This window comes from Ammodytes marinus (genome assembly GCF_949987685.1).
Source record: "Ammodytes marinus genome assembly, chromosome: 7".
Lineage (NCBI taxonomy): Eukaryota > Metazoa > Chordata > Actinopteri > Uranoscopiformes > Ammodytidae > Ammodytes > Ammodytes marinus.
In genome coordinates this window covers 25,371,481-25,383,510 of record NC_137211.1, presented here as the reverse complement: position 1 = coordinate 25,383,510, position 12,030 = coordinate 25,371,481, and the positions used below count along the sequence as shown (strand labels likewise).

Below are 12,030 nucleotides of genomic sequence, written 5' to 3'. Positions count from 1 at the left end.
TCTCTTTTATGAAATCCCATCAATGTTATGAATGTGTTGGCGCGGAAACTGTCAGTGCTCAAGCTGACACTTTAATATCAGTAGTATGAAGAGCTGGAACAAATACAATGGCCTCCTCGTTAATGCCTGCATGACCCATAGACTTGATATAAAAGGAATGAACAACTCAAATGGGACCTGTTTTAGTTAAGCATCACACACGGTACACCAGCGCCCACCAGTGTCCGAACTGTGGTACTACACCACCACGATTTATAGACAACGCTGAATATCAGCAGCAGACATTGTGGGGATTTTATGTGAGCACTAGAAGCAAAAGTAGATATTTTGTGGCGTTGGTTGAACAAAAAAAGGCAAGTTTGCAATATTAACAGCGAAGAAGAAGAAAATGAAGTAGCGGACGTGACGTCAGAGTCCTACCACCAAAACAGTCCCTTGTTATGAAAGCTGCACCGAGACATGTTGTATAACTGCGGTCTCGCTGTTCTCTCACCCAACGCCGTGTGGACAACCGCTCGTCTATTTCTGCCCATAAGACATTTAAAGAAATTCATTTTAATTTAGAAAAAGTTTGAGAGAGGAGAGCCAGACGGTATGGCGAAGCGGAGACAGTGTGCAACTGCGGCAGAGGTCGATACAAAGAAACCCAAGCAGGTGCTGAAATCGAGGAAGAAAGATGCTGGTAGGAAAAGTCAGCGTTCTCTCTCTCTCTCTCTCTCTCTCTCTCTCTCTCTCTCTCTCTCTCTCTCTCTCTCTCTCTCTCTCTCTCTCTCCTCTGTCTCTCTGTTTACTAAACTATCATCTCCTGTGTGTGCTGCGCTGGCTGTGTGAAGTTTGCATTGCATAAAAGTAAGGAAAATAATGGGAAACCTTTAGCTTGTTATCTGTTGGTGCATCTGTGTGAGAAGACTAATGTAAGAAGGGTCCAACAATATAAAGCAATGTACCTCTATCTAGCCCCGAGCGTATGCATACACTTAATAAAGTTTTCACCTATACACAAATGTGTCCTACTAAATGCATATCGGCATATTGTTGGTAAAGCTATAGCTGATAGTCAGTGCAGACTAGGGCTGCACAATATATCGAATTTTCATCGCGATGACGATATTGGCTTCCCACGATGACGTGTACATGAATGTGCGATATTTTAAATGTGTGCTCAGCTGCGAAGCAAATCAATCCCTCCCCAAACCACTCGCTGATCATGTGCCTGTTCATGCTCCAACCTGGCAACCCCAGGTTCCCCGAGAGCTGTCAATCAAAGTCCAGTGGCTCCGCCCCCAAAGTGTGAACAATTTTCTGCCCGCATAGACAGAAAGCACTCCAAGAGCCGCGCGAAGAAGCAAGCTGCTGCTGCTTATCGCGCGAGCGAGAGCAGACATCTGCGCTTGTGAAATCACATACATCCCCTTGTTAGTCTCTTTTTTTGTGTGGGACCGGATTTATAACCCATTATTACATGACACTTTGCCAGGTCTGTTATCCAGCCAGACAGACCGCTGTCAAGAGTATAATGTATAGCGAACGGGTCACCTAAGGACCTACGTCATAGTTTTGATGGATAGACGTCCACAAACAGGGCTACTCGTTCAGAAAACAATGGAATACTTTTTCAACACGTCTTTGCATGTATCAGGAGAGCAGGGAACACAGGAGTCATGGTTAATGTCCGACAGGACTCCAGCAAGACGACGTGAGTACGTTTTGCTTCAGGCTGCAGCCCGCCATGTAAATGTTCGGCAGTCATTTTCTCCGTGAATTGTTATAGATTTTGGGGAATAATGCTTTGTTAGCTAGATGGAGCTCTGGTTAAGCATGTTGGCCGATTTACTGTTTGTACAGTGTGCGAGTCTTGAGTTGTGTTAGCAAAACAGTAGCTCTGTGGCTAACAGCTGAGCCGGAGCCTTCAGTCAGCTGAAGCAGTCTAGCTGGGCGAGTAGACTATTCCACCGTTGCTAGTTCGTATCCTTGGTCGTTCCTATTTGCTGGCGTATTGAACTATGTTTTCATTACATAAGAACCTAGTGGGTTTGCAATGACTATTCCAGTTATTAGACAAGCTCCCAGGGTTGCTAATAACTCCATACAGTCAGTGCCTCAGCGTACACACGACCTGAAGCGAAGATGAAACCTCGCGTTGGGAGTAAAGGCATGAGAGGCAGCAACATTTAACTAACGTGTTGCTGAGTGTTACCTGCCACTTCCCGTCTCCGTCCTTTCAAATTAAATTCCGACATAGTAGAGCCATATAGGTTGTGATTTATTTTGACAGGGCGCAGCTCATAATATACTTATTTTAGTTATACATTGTGGGCACAATTTTATTTAGTTCAAAATCAAGTTTTATACACATCCATCATGCAGGTACAATGAATGGAGTAAAATATTTTATATTTTTGCTTTTAGGAGATGCAATGAGGTCAGGTGAGGAAACAAAGATGTGTTATTCAACAGAAATGTAGCACAAGGAAAAGTTAAAGCAGTGCTCTGTTGATTTGATTTTGAGTAAAGTTTTGGTGCAATATTTTGATTTATATTTTCTTTGTGGAAATGCATTGACTTCAGGTAAATATTTATTATATTTATGCAAATATATGTACATTATCAGTAATATTGCATAGCCGATCACATGGATATGAAAGCGCTGTTATGTTTACGTGACAATCCAATAAAAATATTTTACTCACTACAATTACTGAATAATCGTGGTAAAATATCGTGATATCAATATTGACCAAAATAATCGTGATAATCATTTTGGGCAATATCGTGCAGCCCTAGTGCAGACTAGAAGTTATCACATGAATGAATGGAACGTAGATCATCAAGTAACCAGTGTTCTTGATGTAAGTGCAGTGATACATATCAATGACTGGCTGAGTTTTTTTTCTCTATATGGGGATAGTGAATATAAAAGAATTATAAAAACAGATGTTCCATTCATTACACTCTGTTTTACTGTCATTCGTAAGACAACACTCTTCAAAAACAGAGAAGAAAAACCCTGCCTTTTAAAGCACAAAGCCTTTCGTCTGAAATCATGGATACAACGATAATGACACATCCCATTATATTGAATTACTGTCCAGACCTATAGAGTGATTATTCAGTGTGTTTGGAGATAAGTCACCGATCTTATTAAAACTTCAATATTAGGTGTTGATCTTCACTGGTTAAAAAAAAAAGATGTAGGCTTTTCCAGTGTTGTATGATTTGCCTTAATACTTGTTGTGACTGTTTTATTATTGTTGCCACCACTTTTTGGTGCAGGTGCATGTGCATATGTTGTGGAGGGTTACTGGAGTGGATCTGTTGGCCCACATACAACATCTGTGCTCCACTTCATCAAACATGAAACTTGTTTTTCTGAAACACATGTTCTGAGTGTTTGTGTGTATATTTTGATACTTGAGATGTGCATCATTCTCACTAGCTGTTTACATTTAGCTTTTTATTCTAGCTGGTCCATCTGTCTGTCATTTTCATCTTTTGTCTTGATTTAAACATTTGTGTTGCCCTCTCTCACTTGATCGTTTGACAATTTTGAATTTACATTGACGCACTGCTGTATGCTACTTAATCAGAAAACACACAGCGAGTGCAGCAGCAGCAGCAGCAGCGGCATTATCTCAAATGTGATGTCTGTATTGTGTTTTAACAGCAACATCATTGATACAAGGCTGTATTTGCTACGAACAAATGAGGCTGGGGTGTGTGAAATTATGTGTCATAACTGTGACCATAATTTACAAAAACCTCTCTGCTTCATGTTGTGAGAAGGACCCCAACCACAAGCATCATTGTTCTGTTGGACTCCTGTTGATTTGTGTTTATTCATGTTTGGATTTTTATTTTGTTGAAAATGATGGTTTACTAAGGCCTCTAATCATAAACTCAAGGGAGCTTTAGGTCCAATAAAAAATAAATAAAACTTATTTTTTCTGTTTTTGTTTGTTTTTAACAAATTTACCCTTTTAAATGTTTTCCTGTGACTCCATGGAGAATGCAGCGTCTATGATGGTGATGTTTGTTTATGGTGATCATACTTCTTCTTTGCATTCATTTGGCCAATCAGATGTAGCCTACCAGAACATGTAAAATGTAAAAGGGGGACAATGAAGATGTTTTGATTAAGTCAATAAATATCAAACAATAAAACCATGTTTTTGCAATCAAAATAATGCATTTAATTTTTTTCCAGCATGGGCTACTTACTGCATGGTGTCTATGTTAGCAGTGAACTCAAAAAGACATTAAACACTGTCTATTTAAGTAGTTGTTTATTTATCACAAGTGATATCGTTATCGCAATATTCAACAATGTAATCACATATCGCACGTTTTCCTGATTTCAACCCTACAAGTCAAGAACAAGTGAGGAGTAGAATACCAAAAAAAATAACTAACTGTATCAGTGTTGATCGCTACTTAATGATTCCTTTCTGTCTGTGCCTCCAGGTAATGTTATCACGGAGAAAGAGGAGAAGATTGAGAGGAAGGTCAAACCCAAACCACGTGCCTCCACTAAACGAGCAGCAGGGAAAACCACCTCCTCCAACACTGCTGTCAAGACCAGTAAATACTTCCAGTCCCCAGTGAAGGAGGAGGAGAGCCATGGGGGAGAACACTTTAGCACAGTGACCTCAGAGACGTGTAAAGTTCCAGCTAATACCAAGAAAAGAGAGAAAGAAGAAGAAGAAGAGGATAGTGAGGAAGAGGAGGATGACTGGGAGGAAGTGGAAGGTAAGTGATGGAATATATATTTAAAATTTTGACTATTTAAAAGATGGTAGAGCATGTTGGGGGGAAGCTGGAGAAATAATAGTAATAATTGAGTGTGTATGTTCTGCTCAGAGTTAGATGGGCCGCTGGGTCCACAGGAACCAGCAGAACCCGTCCTGCCATCTGAGCCGGTCCAGATAGAGATCGAGACCCCAGAAGTCAGGAAAAAGTAAGTGGATATAAGTTTGAGTGTTTATAATGAATATACTTTTTTTAGACACCTTTTCTACATGATCGGCTATAGAGGGCTGGAAGGCAAGGCAAGTTTATTTATATTATAGACCAATTGAAAGTGCAACAGGTGCAAACAAATACAGTAAAATAATACATAAGACAATATTGAAATTGAAACATTTAAGAGATAATAAAAACCAAAAATGTGTACTTTACAGAATGAAGATTTCCTTTCTGCAATCAGTTCGTTGTGTACAACTGGTTTCATGGTTATTTTTATGTCTTGTATTTGGCAACTTAAAACCTCCCAACATTCTGAATTTTCAAGGAAGATGATAACTCAAGTCTGATTACAACCCTACGGTGTGCATTTCCACCAGCCAACAGTTTTATTTTTATTTTTTTATTAAGCACACAATAGACAAGCGCTTGTTTATTTTACTCTAATAATGGTCGTTTTTCATTGGCACAGGCAAAAGAGGAAGGCGGAGTTTGAGTCGTATCTGAGGCGGATGATGAATAAATTCCAGAAGGACCAGCTGGTAGACACACACAAGGTGAAGACACACACATGTTTTCCAAATGCTCTTCTTATTGCTGTTTCTTATTCCTGTGTCTGATTTGAAGTGGCCACATTGTGACCCTGCTCATTCTAAACCTCTGATTGGTCTCTCAGGTCCACCTCATGTGCCTCATAGCCAATGGGATGTTCCGTAACCGCCTGTGCAGTGAACCAGACCTGCTGGCCATCACACTGTCGCTGCTGCCCACCCACTTCGGCAATGTCGCCAAGGAACGCATCGACCAAAACTATGTCTCTGGAATGCACAAATGGTATGTAGTGGTGCCTGAAAATCCCCGCAATGTCATAGTGTGTAAACTGTGTTGTAAAAGTAATCAAAATCACCTGATGAAGTATTGGCATAATAATAATAATAATAATAATAATAATAATAATAATAATAATAATAATAATAATAATAATAATAATAATAATAATAATAATAATAATAATAATAATAATGATAATGATAATGATAATAAAAATAATAAAAATAAATATAATTTGGCAGTAGCACGCCACTGTATCTTCTATTGACAGTCTCATGTCTTTTCCCCTTTCAGGTTTAGAGCAACCTTCACCCTGAACCCTGAACTGCCCTGTGAGGAGCACCCTGACCCCCGGGCTCTGCTGGAGAGACGGCTGGCCAGTCTGTCTGCCAGGAACCACCAGGAGATGACTCATGTTGGTATTTTGGAAGAAGACTAGTTGATTAGACAAAGTGAGATACAACATACAGCAGTTATACATTGGGTAAATAATTCTGCTCCTCTAATTTTTTTGGTGTTTGCTGCAGCTCTTCCTGTTGTTCCTGAGGTCTGTGCAGCTCTTCTGCCGATTGGTTCTCTCGTTGCAGCCCATTCCTCTCAAAATGCCACCAGCCAAGGTACTGACAATCTGTTTATTGAGGCTACATTTGACTGCCTCTTTGCGGAGGGACACCACAGGCATGCATCGTTGTTTCTCTAAAGTACGAAAGTATAGTCCCAACCCAATGCTCCGAAAAGTACTTTAATGTGCAAAAGCGCACACAAATATACATGGATGTGCACTACATCTTTTTTTTTTAAACATCGTTGTTTGTTTATCCGTGGAAACAAAGGATCTAAAACAGCTTAACTTGAAAAAGATCAAACAGGTGTTGTGCATAAATGAAATCACTAAAAACCTACCTAAACGTACGTCACTTTGTCCTTTCAACCAGGGCAAAGGGGCTAAAACATCTCCTGGTGCCCCCGGAAAGAGCAACACTGGCCAGAACACCTCCAAGGCCAGCCCCCTGAAGCTTTCTCCTGGCACCAAGAGACCAGCGGCAGGCGGGGGGAAGAGAGGAGGAGACAGAGGAGGAAAGAAAGCAAAGAAGAATGAGACGAAGGACGAGGTAGAGGACAAGGTTATAACGTCAGGAGGGCAGAGGCCAAAGAACTCCAAACGCCGCAGCATCGCCTCCAAGGTCAGCTACAAGGACGAGAGCAACAGTGACGGGGAGGAGGAAGGGGAGGGGCTTAGCGATGACGAGGAGTTTCATGCCACCAGCGAAGAGGACAGTGCGGACTCCGATAGCCATGTTAAGTCTCCGTCAAAAAAGAAGGGAAAGGCGGCTCCGAAAAGAAGCAGCGGCGGAGGACAAACCCAGGTAAAAGAGGAGAACGTGAAGTTAGAGGAAGGAGAGGAGGAGGGAAAAGGAACGTCGAGCAACGGAACAAAGCGAAGGATCGGGAAGCAGAACGCAGGGCCCGGAGCGGACGAGTGGTTGGAAGTGTTCCTGGAGAAGTCTTCCTCCTGGGTGTGTGTGGATGTGCAGGACGGGGTCAGGATGGCTCAACTCTGCTCCAAGCACGCCACGGCCCCAATGACCTACGTGCTGTCTGTGGACGGAGACGGCTGGCTCAAGGACCTGGGCAGGAAGTATGACCCAACATGGATGACCTCGTCCAGGAAGAGACGGGTGGAGGAAGAGTGGTGGGAGGAAACACTCGAGCCCTTCCTGGGACCAGAGGACGAGAGAGACGCAAAGGAGGACAAGGAGGTAATTCATGCAATTACTAAACGCCCAAATGCATGGCCTCTTCAAACGGTTCATTACTGTATAATTATGCCGTCAGATTTTTGTGGCGATCGAAACACTTGCTTCGTTTGTCAGTCTAGGCGTGCACAATTTTCAGTGCATGTGCGCTCCACAAATTGACTTTTGAGACATCCCGAGGGAGGACTTAAGTAGAGTGTTGTTGATGTCCCCCGCATTGGTTATGCCCCCAAACTGTCATAAGACCCTGACTCGAGCGAGCAGAACTGAACATAAAGTGCACAGGGGAGGAGAAAGAGAGCTGATTTGTAAGCTCTCCTTAGTTGTTTTATAACTCGCTCGCAGCTGCCTTTACTACTCTCGCTTGTTGAATTAATTACTTAGCTATGGAAATGTTAATATCTGTGCGTGTGAAATAAAATAAAATGTGCTTGTGCAAATGTGTCATCGCTTGCTCAACTTTGACTAAAATGAAATTCCATATCATGTATAATGTCTTCTCTCTGTGCTCTCCCTCTGTTAACCACCCAGCTCCAGAACAAGCTGCTGAACAAACCCCTGCCCATCTCAGTAGCTGAGTATAAGAACCATCCGCTGTACGCCCTAAAGAGACACCTACTGAAATATGAAGCGGTCTACCCTTCAACTGCCACTATACTGGGATACTGCAGAGGAGAGCCTGTATACTCCAGGTCAGTCATCAATACATGTTGACTAAATGACTTCCACAGGGCCACTGCATGACATTTGCTTTGTAGAGTAGAATGTGTGAGTCTAGACTATGAAAGGTAAAGTGATGAACCTCTTATTTCTAGTTATTTCACCTGGGATCATATTGACCTGCATGTCTGGATTAATTGTGTGCTGTGATCATCAGAGTCCACCTGGTGGTGCTATTTGATTACTTGAACTGTCATGTTCTTGAAGATGGATTGTCCATTTCTGCTGTGGACTGTTTATATTTTTCAGACATGTTCACACTTACAATTAAATGTTTCTCAGAAGGAGGAAGGATTGGGCGGTAACCAATTTTGATACATTTAAACCTTCCATAAAGTGTCCCCTGTTTTTTCTACTTCCACTGTAGCCCATGTGTTTTAGTGTTTTGCCTAACACTTCATTTTACAAGATAACATTGAACTAATCACAATGAAGTTACCTTTAAATACAAATGTTTACTGAACAACGCTTGAACACATCACAATGTAACTCAATGCAACCTACGTTCCAAATGAAGGAAATGAACAAAATGACTGCATGTCATTTACTTGTCAAGTATTTTAAGCTGCAATGCATTCTTATATTTAGGATGCTATGCACAACAAAGCAGCAGTTGCGAAGGACATACCATAACTATTTTTAAAAACCCCGGGATACGGTATTACCATATTACCGCCCAACCCCATTCTGAATACTACCAAAAGACATTGTGTTTGCATTATGCTCGGGCCATGAGCAAAGCATTACATTCTTGAGGGAAATTATAAACGGTGAATGATAAACATGATATTTAGTCTTATTATGTGCATTTGTCTTTAGGGACTGCATTCAAACCCTCCACTCCAGAGACACGTGGCTGAAAGAAGCACGCACTGTCAGACTGGGAGAGGAGCCGTACAAGGTGAGAGATAATACATCGCTCACGTCTCGTCTACTTGTTTGTTCCTCTTCTTCTCATTAATTCTCTTCTTTTATTTTGTGTCTACTAGTTTGTCTCAGTTCCTCTCACACTTAAACCCATTCTAACCTCGTGCCATATCCATTACTTCACTATAAAACCTTTTATTTAGTTTCAGGAGGAAACAAAAGACTTCTCAGTGGCATTTTCTGAAACCAACTCATGACTTGCAGCTTTGCTCAACCCCCTGTTATATTCTCTCCCACACAATACTCTCTCCCGCTGTTTATCAGAGCACAGACAGTGTTGTCTCTGGTACTTAAGTTTGTCTAGGAAATAAAAAGGGTTTGTGTGAGCCATGCAAAGCAAGCCACACATTTAACAGTCTTAAGTTAGATTTAATATACTCTGAACCAGACATGCTTCTGTAGTGACACAGTAGGACATATTCGCTATTCAGCCTTCAAATGAGATTAAAAGTGCCGTGTTTGGTTGTTTTAGGATCTGAACTGAGTTTATAATGAGACTGTGTCCCTGTGTGTCTTTTTAAGATGGTGAGGGGCTTCTCTAATCGCTCCCGTAAGGCCAGGATAATGACGGAGAAGAATGAGAATGACCTGGCTCTGTTTGGAGAATGGCAGACTGAGGAGTACCAGCCGCCTCTAGCTGTGGACGGGAAGGTAACAAGCTTTGTGTGATACAAATACTTGATTGAGCAGAGAAAATGGAACAACCAATCATTTCAGGATAAAAAGTGCTCAGTAATGGATATGTAAGAGGTGAACAACTGTGACAGATTATACACAGTAACCAAAGCTGAAGGTTCTACACCAGTATTGTTAACATGTTGGCTGTGTTCCCTTCAGGTTCCCCGTAACGACTTCGGTAACGTCTACCTCTTTAAGCCCTGCATGATACCGGTGGGCTGTGTTCACGTCAGGCTGCCCAACCTGAACCGCGTGGCCAAGAAACTGGACATGGACGCAGTGCCCGCGGTCACAGGCTTCGACTTCCACGGAGGATTCTCACACGCTGTGTAAGATAACATTGAGAAAGCTCCCGCTGGTATGGTAGCAGTCAAACAGTTAACGTTAACATTTAGCTTTTATCTGTAGCATATTGTTCAACCCCTGACAGAACACAGAATCCCATCCACGTTGTTATTTCTTGTAAAATATTGTAAATGCGTTCCCATGATGTTGATTCCTACTGAAGACATATAAGCAGTTTAAACCTCATTTTGGGACCATTTGACTGTGAGATTGGCAGTCGAATCCGGCTCTTTCAATCGAATCGCCCGAGTAGTCCACTCTTAACATTTGCATAGTATAATGTGAATATATAAAATAATCAAACAGCCCAAAATATCCTATTGGTAAATGCTTTCACAGGATGTTTATTCCTACGGAAGAAAAAAAACGCATGTTAAATGTTACGTGTGTGTGTTTGTTTGTTTCAGGACTGACGGTTACATTGTGTGTGAGGAGCATGAGGAGGTTCTCCGAGCAGCCTGGTCGGAAGACCAAGAGCTTCAGAAACAGAAGGAGAGAGAGGTGTGTGTGGTATTGTTTGTTCTTTTGTGTATGAACTTCAATGATAGTGATATTGCAGTTGTGGTGAGAACTGTGAGTGGCTACGAGGAACTTTCAGTTTCCTCAGAGTTCCTCATAGTTTCCTTTTTGAAGTTATTGAAAACAAGCTTACCTTCGAGTGAAAACAAAAACTAGTGAGTCATTCAAAACCTGCTCTGCATCAAAACACCACATCGACTTTTTCTTCTCGTTCACTTTTCCTAGAAAAGAGAAAAGAGGGCCATGTCTAACTGGACCCTGCTGGTGAAGTCCCTGCTGATCAGAGAGCGTCTCAAACAGCGCTACAGTCAGAAGAACCAGGCAGTGAGGGGCCTGGTTCAGGGGGAGGAGGCCGCCGGGCTGTCGTCTGACGAGGAGGGGGCCGAGGGAGGAGGCAGTCACCCGGCTAAGAACGCCTCCGAAACCCTGGCCATGTCCTGGCCCCGGAACAGACAGGCAGAGGACGACGCAGGGAGCAGCGCACTCAAGAAAAAGACCACCACGAAACGAGAACAGAGAGGACAAGAGAAACACATGTTCCCCTTTGAGAAAGCGTGATGCCCTGAGATACTAAAAAAAACTACACTCAAACGACACTTTCAGTTAGATCAAGGTTGATAAGTATTCTGCCCTCAGAAAAGCACATGGCTGACCGCTCCTGGTATTTACTTTGGAAGATGTTGACATGCCTGGAAAGCAGGATGAAAAAATACTGTAGCTCAGGTGGAACAAATTTGAAATCAATTGTTTCAAGTTTGGTGCATATTCCCATTAGCTCATACTTTGTATTGTTAGCTTTGTGTATGAGAGGTCAGTAGAGTCAGTACATGCCAAGATGCCAGGGGAAACACACACACACACACACACACACACACACACACACACACACACACACACACACACACACACACACACACACACACACACACACACACGATGAATAACAAATACAGCAAGTCGACATGTGTTTGGTTGTCTTGGAGAGAACAACATGAGTGTGAGAACAGGGAAGTGTCCTTACAGTTTCAAATGTGCATTTGTCATGGCATAGAAACACGCTGCTCATCCTTTTACCCTGACTCATGTGATACACTAAGCCCTTTTGTTCTTATTAAGTAGTCATGTTCCTAAACTGGACCAGTACATTGCTGGTTTGAGCCATTGCCACACAAAACGGCACACCCATCTAATGCTGAGATGAAATGGTGGCTTGTATGGCGAGTGAACACAACACCCTCTGTAACGACAACACTACAAACAATACTGGACAATGAACATATTGGCAACTTGGCAC

General features: G+C 42.2%; 1 protein-coding gene across 1 annotated transcript; it reads left to right on the top strand.

Moving 5' to 3' along the window:
- The first annotated feature begins 553 nt into the window (after positions 1-553).
- On the top strand, positions 554-11,578 carry xpc (xeroderma pigmentosum, complementation group C). The gene is made up of 14 exons (XM_080030910.1): positions 554-682; positions 4,462-4,746; positions 4,858-4,954; positions 5,432-5,516; positions 5,636-5,793; positions 6,085-6,205; positions 6,318-6,407; positions 6,726-7,550; positions 8,079-8,239; positions 9,087-9,168; positions 9,717-9,845; positions 10,032-10,201; positions 10,625-10,718; positions 10,962-11,578. The coding sequence occupies exons 1-14, from the start codon at positions 595-597 to the stop codon at positions 11,292-11,294; spliced, it is 2,718 nt and encodes a 905-aa protein (XP_079887036.1). The 5' UTR covers positions 554-594; the 3' UTR covers positions 11,295-11,578.
- The last annotated feature ends 452 nt before the right edge of the window (positions 11,579-12,030 follow it).

What these genes read in the sequence shown, in the direction of transcription:
- xpc (XM_080030910.1), top strand. Translation starts at nt 595, where the DNA reads ATGGCGAAGCGGAGACAGTGTGCAACTGCGGCAGAGGTCGATACAAAG. An exon ending in AGCTGGTAGACACACACAAG is followed by an intron (nt 5,517 to 5,635) that starts GTGAAGACACAC and finishes TTGGTCTCTCAG; the next exon opens with GTCCACCTCATGTGCCTCAT. An exon ending in TGGGAGAGGAGCCGTACAAG is followed by an intron (nt 9,169 to 9,716) that starts GTGAGAGATAAT and finishes TGTCTTTTTAAG; the next exon opens with ATGGTGAGGGGCTTCTCTAA.